This window comes from Littorina saxatilis, unplaced genomic scaffold (genome assembly GCF_037325665.1).
Source record: "Littorina saxatilis isolate snail1 unplaced genomic scaffold, US_GU_Lsax_2.0 scaffold_326, whole genome shotgun sequence".
Taxonomy (NCBI): Eukaryota; Metazoa; Mollusca; class Gastropoda; order Littorinimorpha; family Littorinidae; genus Littorina; species Littorina saxatilis.
Genome location: NW_027128567.1, coordinates 24,479 through 40,000, shown reverse-complemented (window position 1 = coordinate 40,000; position 15,522 = coordinate 24,479). Strand labels below are relative to the sequence as shown.

At 42.3% G+C, this 15,522-nt stretch overlaps 1 protein-coding gene across 2 annotated transcripts in view; it reads left to right on the top strand.

Moving 5' to 3' along the window:
- The window catches only part of LOC138956917 (sushi, von Willebrand factor type A, EGF and pentraxin domain-containing protein 1-like), a 62,028-nt gene extending 46,722 nt beyond the window's left edge, over positions 1 to 15,306 (top strand). For both annotated transcript variants that reach the window (XM_070328125.1, XM_070328126.1), the window contains 10 exons: positions 195 to 428; positions 2,893 to 3,060; positions 5,572 to 5,742; positions 6,370 to 6,540; positions 7,700 to 7,912; positions 8,591 to 8,851; positions 11,457 to 11,651; positions 12,476 to 12,631; positions 13,180 to 13,336; positions 14,023 to 15,306. In XM_070328125.1, coding sequence (XP_070184226.1) covers positions 195 to 428; positions 2,893 to 3,060; positions 5,572 to 5,742; positions 6,370 to 6,540; positions 7,700 to 7,912; positions 8,591 to 8,851; positions 11,457 to 11,651; positions 12,476 to 12,631; positions 13,180 to 13,336; positions 14,023 to 14,218 — 1,922 coding nt within the window. In that variant the 3' untranslated portion in view covers positions 14,219 to 15,306. The remainder of the gene's footprint in view (positions 1 to 194; positions 429 to 2,892; positions 3,061 to 5,571; positions 5,743 to 6,369; positions 6,541 to 7,699; positions 7,913 to 8,590; positions 8,852 to 11,456; positions 11,652 to 12,475; positions 12,632 to 13,179; positions 13,337 to 14,022) is intronic.
- Positions 15,307 to 15,522: the final 216 nt, after the last annotated feature.

Here is a 15,522-nt window from a genome sequence, read left to right as displayed (position 1 = left end):
CCAAACTAGGAGCGGTACCGTACAAAGGAAGGAGTCTTTCGGCTACCTAATGAATTTACAGGGTTTGGGCAGGTTTTTAACTTTTACCCCACAACGTGATTGTGAAATTCACGATACCGAGATGGTATAAGAGTGAGCCTGGCTACAAACCGGGTAGCAGGCGAGGGTAACATTTCCTCAACATGTTTTTTCAGCTGTCAACGAGTGCTTGTCGTCACCGTGTGGAAGTAATGGGGTATGCGAGAACCGGGTGGATGACTTCTCGTGCCAATGTCAGGACGGGTGGAGCGGGTCTACCTGTCACCTGCCACCCGACTCTTGCTACCAGCACCAGTGCCAGAACGGTGCCACGTGTGTTCCTGGCAGCGGCGACTACAGCTGTTCGTGTGATGCTGCGCACAGTGGAGAGAGGTGTGAAATAGTCAAAGGTGAGACAGAAATAAAATAAAAGCTTATTTTTTAATCACCGACAAAACCAAAAACTGAATAGAACATCGACCTTGTTATCTTTGAACAAAAGATCAAATAATGTACAGAGAATGGAATTGGCTTAATTACGCGTCGTTTCTTTGATTTTTGTTTTCTTTAGATGAGAAGTTTGTTGGTTTTTATTTGGGTTTGCTTCGTTTTATGTTGTTATTTCTGTTGCTAAATAAAAAAATGAAAAAAAGTTTCTTTATCTATTGAGTCGCCTGTTGGTGAGATATGTGCGCGTTATAAATATTCGTATTATTATTATTATTATTATTATTATTATTATTATTATTATTATTATTATTATTATTATTTGAATAAGTCGACATTAAGAGGTACGTTTACTGTTCATTTCTTCTCATTTTCTTTGTTGTGCATCTTGTTGTTTTCCACTCTCAAGACCGTTTGTTCGAATATTATGTTTTGTCTATAGTAAGTCAAACGTTCCATTAACTTTACTTACCAGCTACATCATAATAAACAAAATTGAATGCATTCTTAATTAAATAGGCACATGCGTTTGAGTTCACATCTTTGAAATGAGGAAGAGACACAATGTTAGAGCCAATTATGGGGCAAAAACAGATATGTATTCCGCTACGTTTTGCTTCATAAAGCTTAATTTTACATATGAGGACTGGGTGGCCGGGTGGTAACGCACTTGCGCTCGGAAGCGAGATGTTGCGAGTTCGACCCTGGGTCAGGGTGTCACGTTTCAATATATCACAATAAGGTGATTATGAACGGTTAGTTACTTCTAACTAACTAACCACACCACGATCCACTCTCGCAGTCATACAAATAAATAGAATCAACACAAGTATAAGTTTCAGACGCCTGTTTATGTAATATCACGCCACCTCCCTCAAGACTTAACTCCAAAAGATGTTCTTTTTACGTTCAAAACGTAAAAACAAGTGGTCACTGACAAAAATGCCAGTTAAAGTAAGAAAAAAATAATAACACGCTGATCCTGTGTATAGTTAGGAAATATAGCTGTCTGCCTTAAAGTACTAGTTCATGCAGTCGAAAAACAGCCAGCAAAAGAAGGCTGCAACAAAAAAACATCGGTGCACTAAACATGCCATGCTATCCCTCACACACCACCTTTAAACATGTCACCTTTACATATCTCATCGAGCACGTTGGCCTGCACAAACGAACTTTTACAACAACAAATCAGCTATGTCCCTTCCTTCTCTCCATATCTGCAAACACCATGTACAGATTAGTATTTTAGCGTCACAAAGAGCAAATTATGCGCTAACCTGGAAAGAACAACAGAGAGTATTTCATTCCACAAACACAGACTCGTCAACAGCGTTAAACAATGATTTATTACCTCAACAGCCTAATGTAGGTAGCTCTCTCTTTTAAGCGAATCCGCTTCCTTTTGAATGACACCCGTTCGTCAACGGAAAACCCGCCATTCTCCCTCTTGCGCTGAATCCTTATGCGGTGGAAAACCTTCCCCGCACAGCGAAGAAACTTTGACGCCCCGACTGGCAGCCAGCATGTAAACAGTGAGAAGGTGGTCTGTCCTTGAAGTTCCCCGAAGCCCAACTGGCAAGCAGCACGGCACGTTGATATACAGTGAAGTAGTTAAAACGTGTTGAAGTCCTTCAAACTCGTATGAAATAAGACACCGACGCTTCTCTCTCGCTGCTGAGTTTCGAGTGTCCAGTTAACATGTCTCACACAGACAACCTTGACACAATCACGTGACTCACCTTGTCACGTTCCAAGTTCAGCCATCGCCAGTTTTGCCCTGACAGCAGAAATCACCCACGTGAAATCCGTGCGATACGAAATACCCGTGTTCGCTATGCTCTGTCAGCTAAAAACCCAGCCGTTGACAGAAAGCACAGGCGCTTTCTATCACAATTCGAGGAAGGCACCCCACAGAGTGACACTTTCTCGATCCATGTCACTAAATCGTGACACAGGGCGTTAGCAATTTTCTCCCCCCTTTTCTAACCTAGGTGGTGGGTTCAAGTGCTAGTCTTTCCGATGAGACGAAAACCCGAGGTCCCTTCGTGTACACTACATTGGGGTGTGCACGTTAAAGATCCCACGATTGACAAAAGGGTCTTTCCTGGCAAAATTGTTTAGGCATAAAAAAAAATGTCCACCAAAATACCCGTGTGACTTGGAATAATAGGCCGTGAAAAGTAGGATATGCGCCGAAATGGCTGCGATCTGCTGGTCGCTGTGAATGCGTGATGTATTGTGTAAAAAAAAATCCATCTCACACGGCATAAATAGATGCCTGCGCCTTGAGTCCGAGTCTGGGGATACGCGCGCGATATAAGACTTCATTATGATGCGGGTGTTTCTTTTGCTTTTCTTTTCTTTATTCTTTTTTCAAATTTTTACCATAATGTCGATGTGTCAAAAGTGAATTAATTGTTACGACAGAACACGGAGGTTGGGGACCATGGTTGGTGTGGTCGGAATGTTCAACCAGCTGTGAAGGACGTCGGACTCGCCAGCGAGAGTGCAACAACCCGCCCCCTCGTCACGGCGGTGACAACTGTACTGGTTCCGACACAGAGACCTCTGCCTGTGGAGCGACTACCTGTCCAGGTAAAGATATTGAGGATATTAGTCTGATTTTTGTCTGTGTCGGTTTGATGTTTTTCTTTCTTGATTTCTTGATTTCCTTACTGGTACCAATGAAATGTATTCATTTAAAATATTCAATTTTAGACAAAAGCGCCTTGTTGTAGATATTTGGTGGGCGTGTCAAGTGAAGAAGGTTTTGTTAAACATGAGACGTAGAGGTTACATTCCGAGTCTCAGTGATTATTAAAAATAATTGTCGAAGTTAGCGGATCATGAAAAATGCGAGCTTCAGCGAGCTTTTTCATGACCGCGAACTGAGACCATTATTTTTAATAATCACTGAGACGAGGTATGTAACCTCTTTATTCCTCCTTTCTTCAGTTATTCAAAGAAAAGAGGAGTTTTTGTGCGAAAGTTTGATCGAATCCTATTCACTCAACCAGTCTACCTGCGCAGGCGATTGAATAATGCGCGGTTGTATAGTTCAGGGAAAATCATTCAATTCTGTCAACACTTCTTGTCAGTTTCCCTGTTTTGGACTAAAATCAAGTACACAGTTATGTTGTTATTCTGTTGTGGCAGTAAAGGCAGATAGTGTGATCTGTTTATAAAATGAAATATTGTCGAAAACTAACCGTCAGATTGCAGTCTTTTGTCCAAGCAACTCAGTTAAAAAAAATTTGGAAGGGGAACTACTCTTATCGATAGACAGAGTACGAGAGTTACTTGCCTTGGAAGTTTGCTTGCACTCATAAGAGATCTAAAGCGAGTTTCTCTGCACTGATCGTCAGATTTGGATTTAGAAAACAACCAAACTCATGGATTTTATATGGAGATTATTGTGTTCAAGCCTGTAGTTGCTAGTTTAAATGCAGTATGCTTGTATTGTTTGGTCTAGAGATGTATATTTCGTACATTAGAGCGTTCGGAACTTTTCAATCACTAAAGTCTAGCTCAACAACCTGTGAGCTATCGAGGATTCAGGCCCGTTGTTGGGTAAGTGATTTTGGTTGTTGGGTAAGTTACCGAAAAATAACTAGCCCTACACGTTTATAGAGAGAAAGAAGCAGAGGGGGGAATAAAAATGTTTATTCCCCCCTCTGCTTCTTTACCTCTGTAAACTTGTAGGGGTAGTTATTTTTCGATAATGACCCAGCAACCAAACAAATAACGACCCAGCAACAGCCTGAATCCTCGATAGTGCAATGGGTTGAGAAGTTCTGTTTCGGTGGTACTACTTTTTGCGACTGAAAAGTTCCGAACGCTCTAACGTACGAAGTATACATCTCTGGAGCAAACAATACACACATACCGCATTTAAATTAACAACTACAGGCCTGAACACATGAATCTTCATATAAAATCCATGAGTTCGTTTGTTTTCTGAATCTAGATTTGCCGTGCTCAAACGTTCATCACAAGCAATTTCCCGCAAGGCAAGTATCTCATACTTTGTCTAGCGACAAGAGTAGTTCCCCTTCTTTTCACTCAGTTTCTTCGACAACAGACTGCAATCCGACGGTCAGTTTTCAACAATATTTCATTTAATAAACAGATCACACGCAACCAAATGCACACATCTCATCAATTTAAACACCATAAAGCGGTTTCATACACTATTTTCCCCAGAAAACTGAACTTCATACAGTTTGTAACGTTGGAACACGTGTGCAAAAGTTCGTCTGCTAGTCCCATTTGACGAAAGAACATTATCCTAAGCGATACCAAAACATATACAGAACACACAATATCTGCCTTTGCCGCCACAGCAGAATAACAGCATATCTGTGTACTTGATTTTAGTCCAAAATAGGAAAACTGACAAGAAGTGTTAACAGAATGGAATGATTTGCACGGAACTATACAACCGCGCATTAATCGATCGCCTGCGCAGGTTGACTGGTTGAGTGAATAGGATTCGATCAAACTTTCGCAAAAAAACTCCTCTTTTCTTTGAATAACTGAAGAAAGGAGGAATAAAGAGGTTACACACCTCGTCTCAGTGATTATAAAAAATAATGGTCTCAGTTCGCGGTCATGAAAAAGCTCGCTAAAGCTCGCATTTTTCATGATCCGCTAACTTCGACCATTATTTTTAATAATCACTGAGACTCGGCCTGTAACCTCTACGTATACGGTCGTTTTCTGGGAAAGTAAGTGCCTTTAACGATGGCCCTGGACTGGTATGCAGGATTCGAAGTTCGTGACTTTAGTCCGAAGGGGGAGGGGGGGGGGGGGGTTGGGGACTGTGCCATCTGATGAGGTTGTCCCGTACGAGAGTCTTCAAACTCGACTCCTGGGCTGAGGTAAACAAAGAAAATCTTGGGGTCTTCTTGGTTGAAATCACAATAAATCTCGAGTTGAACCAATCCGACCTCCGTGGTTGCGTACCACCCTCGCGGGTGGCACCCACTCTTTGCTTCATGCACCTCGGCCCTGCATACCAACCCAAGTCATTCACATTGATGGACAACCAGCTTGATTTACCACTTATATGTTCCTCACGCTGACATTAGCTGTCTTGTGCTACAGTTCATGGTGGTTGGAGTCTGTGGGTCATGTGGCCCGCCTGCAACGCCCTCTGTGGGGGAGGGGAGAGAACTCGACAACGAAGGTGCGACAACCCACTCCCTCAATACAACGGGACTGCGTGCGAAGGCCTGACAGAGGAAAAGGAGGCATGCAACACCGATGACTGTCCAGGTAAGTAATTGTCATTGATAGTCCCTTATTTATGGAACCTTTTTCTTCTTCGTCTTGTCGATCACACTTCTTATATTGTCAGCACGCGCACGGACAGCGAGACGAATGATTCCATCTTCTCCAGGTTTTCATTTATGGAGCCATATGTTGGTGCTATGACCACAAACGTTAAAAGTTCGTACTGCGCAACATCATACCCTCTTGATTCCGTTTACAGATTTGATTGGGATATGTCACATTTTGTGATGGGAAAGTTAACATCTTTGACTGTTTTCTTTTCTCTCCAGCTATTTTCCTTTTATTGATAGCAAAACGCAACCACAATAGGTTCGAAAGTAGGAAATGCATGCTGAAGGACATATTAAAGCTGACATGAGTTTGGGGGGGGGGGGGGTGGGTGCTATGAAACTACATGAAATATCGCTCGTCTAATACAGTAGTACGTTTTTTTTTATGTTGAATATCTGCTGTTTAAAATGCATATAAAGTTTCCTACAACAATATTATCATTTCAGTGATTCCACAATATTTGTCATGTGTTTGATCGAAAGGAGCTGTTGTACCTTTGGGCAACATTCCGTTAAAAAAACATATTTAAACTGAACTGATTGTTTTCCATCTTTGCAGTGCATGGTGCATGGGGAGGGTGGACTCCATATAGTCCATGTACAGTCACGTGTGCAGGCGGCATTCAGTCACGTGACCGGTCATGTGATAACCCAGCGGCAGCGCTGGGTGGCCGGCCTTGTGTTGGCGAGTACAATGAAACTCGGATCTGTAATAATGTCCCTTGTCCAGGTAGGAACATTAGCAATAGGCGAGAGATTTTCGTGTTTCTTTCTTTCTAGAAATTCTTTGGGTTTTGTTTTCGTTTTGTTTTTCTTTCTTTCTTTTTTTCTTTCTTTCTTTCTTTCTTTTCCTTGCCAAAGTAGGAACATCAGCAACAGCTGAAAGATTGGCTTTGTCGTGTTCTTTTCTTTCTATAACATTCTTTCTTTCTTTCTTTCTTACTCTTTCGTTCTTTCTTTCTTTCTGTCTTTTTATATTTAGTCAAGTTTTGACTAAATATTTTAACATCGAGGGGGAATCGAAACGAGGGTCTTGGTGTATGTGCGTGCGTGTGTGTGTGTGTGCGTGTGTGTGTGTGTGCGTGTGTGTGTGTGTAGAGCGATTCAGACTAAACTACTGGACCGATCTTTATGAAATTTGACATGAGAGTTCCTGGGTAGGAAATCCCCGAACGTTTTTTTCATTTTTTTGATAAATGTCTTTGATGACGTCATATTCGGCTTTTCGTGAAAGTTGAGGCGGCACTGTCACGCCCTCATTTTTCAACCAAATTGGTTCAAATTTTGGTCAAGTAATCTTCGACAAAGCCCGGACTTCGGTATTGCATTTCAGCGTGGTGGCTTAAAAATTAATTAATGACTTTGGTCATTAAAAATCGGAAAATTGTAAAAAAAATTAAAAATTTATAAAACGATCCAAATTTACGTTTATCTTATTCTCCATCATTTGCTGATTCCAAAAACATATAAATATGTTATATTCGGATTAAAAACAAGCTCTGAAAATTAAATATATAAAAATTATTATCAAAATTAAATTGTCCAAATCAATTTAAAAACACTTTCATCTTATTCCTTGTCGGTTCCTGATTCCAAAAACATATAGATATGATATGTTTGGATTAAAAACACGCTCAGAAAGTTAAAACAAAGAGAGGTACAGAAAAGCGTGCTATCCTTCTTAGCGCAACTACTACCCCGCTCTTCTTGTCAATTTCACTGCCTTTGCCATGAGCGGTGGCCTGACGATGCCACGAGTAAAATGGCATTGCGTTCAGTTTCATTCTGTGAGTTCGACAGCTACTTGACTAAATATTGTATTTTCGCCTTACGCGACTTGTTTTGTCCTATCTTTTTTTCTTTATCTGTGGTGTCTTTTTCTCTCATAGTCTGCTCGCCGCTTACTCGCCCGCGGGGAGGTCTTCTTACCTGTGACCAGGTAACCAGTCCCAAATACCTGAAGACTTGCAACCTCACCTGTCTGTCTGGCTACGTGTCTTCCTCCGGTTTCCCCGTGTTTACCTGTGGGGAGGACAGCGGGTACGTTTGGAACCATCAGAGGAACCACACCTCAACTACACCCTCCCTTCCTTCATGTTCCAGTGAGTGTGCCTTTAAAAGGTCTCTTTTTCTGTTTGTTTGTTTGTTTGCTTAACGCCCAGCCGACAACGAAGAGCCATATCAGGGCGGTGCTGCTTTGACATATAACGTGCGCCACACACAAGACAGAAGTCGCAGCACAGGCTTCATGTCTCACCCTGTCACATTATTCTGACACCGGACCAACCAGTCCTAGCACTAACCCCATAATGCCAGACGCCAGGCGGAGCAGCCACTAGATTGCCAATTTTAAAGTCTTAGGTATGACCCGGCCGGGGTTCGAACACACGACCTCCCGATCACGGGGCGGACGCCTTACCACTAGGCCAACCGTGCCGGTCCTCTTTTTCTGTGTGATTTCTTTGTGTGTGTGCGTGTGCGTGTGTGTGTGTGTGTGTGTGTGTGCGTGTGTGTGTGTGTATGTGTGTGTGTGCGTGCGTGTGCGTGTGTGTGTGTGTATGTGTGTGTGATTGTGTGTGTGTGTGATTGTGTGTGTGATTGTGTGATTGTGTGTGTGATTGTGTGTGTGTGTGTGTGTGTGTGTGTGTGTGTGTGTGTGTGTGTGCATGGAGCGTGCGTGCGTGCTCGCGCGCGCGCGTGTGTGCGTCAGTGTGTGCGTGCGTGCGTGTTTGTGGCATCACTATTTCAGTGCCATCTACAATTCTTATTTATTGTTTCAGAACCATCTACATTACAAAGAATTGTCATCAAGCAGTACGTCGTCATGGATACACAATGCGACACCAGCAGTTCAGCTCACGTAGAGCAGTTGGTTCACAACAACATGCAGACCTCCCTTCCGTGTCTGCTGCAAAACAAGTGCACCACCAAAATTACGTCACAGTGTTTCCGGTCTCGGAGACGCAGACGCAGTGCGGAACCATTGGAACTGGCTTTTGAAATCCTCTTTGACTTCGGGTCGAGTCAGCTGATTAATACGAGTAAGTCTTTCGAAATTAGCTGCTTGGTTGGCTACAATATCGTTATGCTTTTGTTGTGGTTGGTTGAATGTCGGTTGGTGGAACTCTCTCTGTTACTCTGTCTGTCTGTATGTCTGTCTGTCTGTCTGTCTGTCTGTCTGTCTGTCTGTCTGTCTGTCTGTCTCGCTCAGAGAGAGAGAGAGGGGGGGAAAGAGAGAGAGATATCATATCAAATCAAATCAGATCAAATTTTATTTGTCGAGGGTTATGGCATAAGCAATACAACGAGCTTTTTTTCAACCAGCCCTTGCCCAGAGAGGGGACTAATCTAATCACATATTTACACGGACATTCACGTAGAAAAAAAGGTACAGAAAAACAACAATATTAAGCGTCGTATATGTAACGTAGTGAAAACAATGCTGAAGACACATGCATGAGTAAATGTGTTATTAAAACTTTGAGTGTTTTTGTGTGGTTATAGTGAACATTGATGCTATGGACAAATGCAAATAAAAGAGAGAGAGAACAAGAACAAGAACAAGAACAAGAACAAATCTGTAATTGTCTAAGGCCACAGCCGTTACAATAGTGGTTAGAATAACAGCAATAGTATCTGCACAGTTATAAATTATAGTCACGCATACAATTCAACAAATGCATTAAAATCCTGATGACATGTCACTGAACCTGATTGATAAGGGTTCGTCTCTTCTGTAGCATGAAGAACACAAATCTGCTGAAGCTGTTCATCTCATTATCCTCATTACTGCCACAGAAATACACAAGTTGTTGTTGCAGCGTCTTAGAGTTTGAGATTTTCAAATACTTTGCTGGAAGGTCTTGATAAAAAGGACATAAAAATACAACATTGTGTTCATCTTCTTTATCAGCTGTACAGAGAGGACAGTGTCTTGTCGTTTGGTTTGGTGCGTACCGAAACTTGTGAGCGTTGATTTCGGATACTCCTGCGCGGAAACGAGTAAGAGCAACTGTGTACTTAATATCTTCGATTAATTCAATGTATTTCTCTTTTTCCAAGCATGTTTTGTAACAAATATAAATGTCGAAACGTTCACTGCATTCTAAATAGGAGAACCATTCTTGACAAAAACAATCTTGTAATCGTCTTTTAAACTCTTGTAAGAAACACTTCTCATTCCCAACCATTCCGTACATCCACACAGCAGCAAAACCATTACAACATAAAAGACTCTGCACATGTGAGACCCAATTTGTGTTGCCCTTCGATGCCAAATTACATGAAGCTTTATATGCAATCTTGGAATATCTTGAATCAGGTTGCTTCACCAGTGTAAACCAGTATTTCACACATCTGACTGCAGAGTTAATATACAGCGGATGTCTTCCCAATTCACCGTACACATTGTTGTTTGGAGTTCAAATTGTCACTTTCAGAAACTTTGTACACGCAAACAGGTGGACTCTTTCCACAGAGTCATACTTTTCATATCCCCATAGCTCTCTCTCATTTTGCAGATGTTATTCTCTCTCTCTCTTGCTCTCTCTCTCTCTCTCGCTCTCTCTCGCTCTCTCTCTCTCGCTCTTTCTCTCTCGCTCTCTCTCTCGCTCTCTCTCTCGCGCTCTCTCTCTCTTTCTCTCTCTCGCTCTCTCTCGCTTTCTCTCTCTCTCTCTCTCTCTCTCTCTCTTTCGCTTTCTTTCTCTCTCTTTCTTTCTCTCTCTCTCTCCCTCTTTCTCTCTCTCTTTATCTCTCTTTCTCGCTATCTCTCTCTCTCTCTCTCTCTCTCTCTCTCTCTCATTTTGCAGATGTTATTAAATTGTGACAGGGGAGGCTACTGCTCCTTTCACAACGGACTCTGCACCCGGGTTGTTGGCCTTTAAAGTCAACACCTGTGGTTTGTAGAGTTCTGTTTGTGATGGGGTCTGGTGGTTTCCGATTGTCTGTATGTTCATGGAAACCTTCGGGTTTGCATAACAGTTTTTATAGGGCTAAGAAATTATCCCTAATATTTTCAAACCGGTTTGATTGCACTTCGCTTCCCGAGGTGATCGTAGTGTTTCGGCACTCGGTTACATCTGGCGCTGCGAGCAGGATGGGACTCGGCATGATATGTTCAGGTAATGGCATAATATGACCACTGAACATTTTCGTGCTGTTTCCATTCTGCGAACTTGGGATGGACAGTGGTCTCCCGGTTCGGAACTTCGGGACGAAGTTCATTTCAAACGGGGGCGATTGTGACAGGGGAGGCTACCGCTCCTTTCACAGCAGACTCTGCACCCGAGTTGTTGGCCTTTAAAGTCAACACCCGTGGATTTTAAGATTCTGTTTGTGATGGGGTTGGTGGTTTCCGATTGTCTGTATGTTCATGGAAACCTTCGGGTTTGCATAACAGTTTTAACAGGGCTAAGAAATTAGCCCTAATATTTTCAAACCTGTTTGATTGCACTTCGCTTCCCGAGGTGATCGTAGTGTTTCGGCACACGGTTACAAAATATTCTGAACTGCAACAAAGACAAGTAGGCTACAGAGTGTATCAGAAATGACAGACTACAATGATATTTCAAAGCGAAATGATGTTGTTTCTAAGACGAGATCCTAATTCCTCCCCTGCTTACTATTTTTTTAACTCTGTTGTTTCAGATGATACTGCAGCTCTTGCCAGTTACGAGCAGCTGCTAACCGTGGCTGAAAACTCTTTCGTCATAGCAACAGAGAATGACACCCATACTTTGTACACCGTCACCGTGAACGGAAACGTCATCTCTCCTGCAAACGCTTCGTATGACATCATAGTTCAATGTCCGGCTGGAAGTACGGCGGTTGATGTATTTTGTGGTAAGAAAAAGAGAACGGCCAGATGTAGTGCGGGGGGGGGGGGGGGGGGAGAGAGAGAGAGAGAGAGAGAGAGACAGAGAGAGAGAGAGAGAGAGAGAGAGAGAGAGAGATGGTGAAGAAGGGGGGGGGGGGGGTTAGAGAGGATGTCGGACAAATCGAGGGACACACAGCCAGATAGACAGACACACCGGTTTTTATTGATTTGTTATTTGTTTCTATTTATTTATTTATTTACTTATTTATCTATTTATTTATGTGTCTGTTTTCGATGAGGGTGCGAGGAGGTGTGGGGTGGGTGCTGCCTTGACGCGAGGACGTCATGCATACTGGCATTGTATTGTACAAAATGGCTGCACATATTTGTGACCCTCCACCACGGATTGACTTGAGTCGCATGTCACCTTTGCATGATTTTCATATTTTTACATTTTCCTAAAGAGATTTTTATGCTATATCCAGTGGTGAAAACCGTTTTAGAAAAGAGCGAAAACTTTTTGAGTTATCAACCTGTGCCTAAGGTGACCCTCAGCTCACACTGTTACCAGACACCCCTTGGACTTATATTAAGCCAAGCGCAGAACCGCGCAAGGTGACATGCGACTCATTCCGTGGTGGAGGGTCACATTTCATCACAAACACACACACACACACACGCACACACACACACACACACACACACACACACACACACACACACACACACACACACCACATACACACACATACACACACACACACACACACACACACACACACACACACACACACACACACACACACACACCTCTTCTGTGTGAATGTTTAAAGTCTCGTGTTCCCTACAGTGGAGTGTCCAGAGGGCAGTGCTGAGCAGAGCGGTCAGTGTGTGTTGTGTCCGGTCGGTCAGTACCAAGACCAGGCTGGTTCCACCACCTGCAACACCTGTCCTGACGGCCTAGGCTATGACGTGGCAGGAGCCTCTGACGTCACACAGTGTATCTGTGAGTCTTTCTCTTTTGTGTTCATGGTACCAAAACAAATATTTGTGTCTTGTTTGTTGGTGTTTAATTACTGTTGTACGAGAATGACACTAACACAACACGGTGTCTCTGTGAGTCTGTTCTCTCTTTTTCCGTTGAACATGTCATGGGGTTTTGTCTCCCGTAAGTAATCAGGAGAGTCTGAGGAAAGAGTAGTGTTTGGCTTTCCGGGATATTCTTAGGATTGAAACACTAAATGAATTAATGTGTCAGGTCGCACTAGGATCAACTTTTGGGCAATTAGTAGGAAATCAACGTTCTCTTGGGCATCATTTAATAATCTGCCGACAAGACCCTGGTTTGATGGATCAATGTCAACTGTTGGTCTCACAGCGGGGTCGTGTTCACAAAAACTTTAAGTTGAGGTTTTCTCTGATATGTTTGGAATGTCCGTCGTTTATGTTCATATGCACAGCAACTTTCTCTTTGGTTCTGTCTTAGATCCGATAGTTTTGTTTTATTGCTTAATAGCTTGACAGCATGTAAACTTTCTCTTTATGTTTGCGCAGACCCTACCCCAACAGCCTCCAGTGGAAGTGGCACACCGACAGAAGACAGCAGCGACACAGGAATGATTGTGGGAGTCACGTGCGCTGTGGCTGTTTTGTTGCTTGCTGTCAGTGTCGGATTCGTCGTTTACAAGCTCAAGGCAGCTCGGCCATCACAGTAAGTATGGACATGACAATGCTAATAATCAGGCACACACACGTGTTTGTACGCGGGCACACACACACACACACACACACACACACACACACACACACACACACACACACACACACAGACACACACACATACACTCACACACACACACACACACACACACACTTACACACACAAACACACACACACACACAAACGCATACACAAGGTAGTGTTAAGGATTGCCTGGAAACTGCCTTTTAAATTGCAAATTATTACCATCACTACAAAATGGAAAGCGTGCATGACAGAAAAAAGGACCATTGAAGGGGGTAGGAGAGGGTGATGGGGGCGTTTGAGGACACGCACACACACAATGTGCAATCACATTTTGTTGATTTGTACAGTACACAATTAACTGGGCTCATGAGCTCAGGGTTGTTTTATTTATTTCTTTTTCCTTTCAGTAAGCTTGGTGTAAGCAATGTTTGAAACCTCGTTTCACGTTTTAAAACGACATTTTTGTCCATATAACTGTAAACAAATAACATGTTTAAGTATCATTTCCATATTAAAACGATATTAAATATTTCTAATTTGTAGAAACGTTTTCATTTGCCTTAATCTTAATGATGTACACTGACTCCTCTGGTGTTACTGATTTGTCGATGTGCCTCTCTTTGAATTCAAACACACGTGTCTGTTTCCAGGAATGGATTGTTTCGTCGACCCACCAGTGCGCTATCGTGGAACCGGGTGTCACCAATGCCTGATGACGACAGAGCCACACCCCCTCCTCCCTACGACAGACATGATGCAGGCACGCCCTCTGCTCTCAACTCGTATCTCATTCATGATAATTGTCCGCTTAATACCACTTTACCCCCTGTGAGCACCAACATGTGAACACCGTCTGCATTGATGTGTTAACTTATTGTCGTTTAGCTCCATTAAAATGAATTTGCCAAAGGACACAGTTCATGTTTATGCACATGTACAATGAAAATGGACATTAAAGTATTTTTATCTTATCTTATCTTATCTTATTTAAGTCATTTGTGATATGAAGACCATTTGCATTAAATGATACATGAGGATTGTTACAATGTTTTTTCTTGACTACAAATGCCGATTCTTGCTCAAATGGTAAACAATTTAGCAATTCTCATGAACATGCAATATTGTCATCATTTTCACGAGTTTTCATTCACAAACACCTGGTAAATAAATCTCACGTTCCCCATGCAATAACTCGAGGTGGTGAATGGTTGAGCTTTCATGTGAAACGTGGATTGTCAAAGTAAAAGCCAATCAGGCTGATTGTTTGATGTGTGGAACCATCGTGGCTTTGGATTTGTGTTTCCGAGGACAACGATTGTAAGCATTCACTCTCAAAGACCCAATCAATGTTGATAATTACCGCGGCGACTCATGGTCAATTTGCAACTTATCTCTGTAATCGCAAAATCCACAACGAAAAGTCATAAACACTTAAAAGAAAAGAAATATGCTCAACACTTACCGAATTCTCAGGTATGATCGCAGCTCTGTACATGTTCAGACTGGAAGAAAAGCGTCAACAAGCTACGTTTGACGTCACATACAAGTTTGACGTGTTATCTCGTGCTACTGTGACGATGCTTTGTGGCCCGGAGTTGGATTCTAAAAATTCGTCTCCCTGTGGGTTATTGTGCATTTTGTTGCACAACCAAAATGATGACAAAAACGATGTTTGGTAGCTTGTTGTCAGACCAGCACTTTGTTGTTGGTCCTCGGGGAGCATATCGCCTTTTGTTGCTCAAACTGCACCTCTATGACTCCTTTTTTAAGAACTTGACTGCATACTTTTTAATTTCTTACAGTAAACTTCTTTATGTTGTTGTGATGTTGTAGGGACGTTGTATTGCTGCAGTGTTTTTGTGGGGGTTTTGTATACCTTTTCCACGTATTCATTAGTTACTGTGATATAGTTGGAATAAATCAAACAGATCTAATCTTTTATGTCCAGTATTTGTTTCTCTTGTTAAACTATTCGGTCTTCATTGTTTCCCCGCAAGTTTTGAGTCTTGCAGAATAAATATTGTACTTATCTGCTTGCTCATTCTCATTGTTGTACACCTTTGTGTGTGTGTGTGTGTGTGTGAATACGAATACGAATAATAATACGAAAAAACTGTATTGTCATGAAACGTATTGTTTATAAGACACGG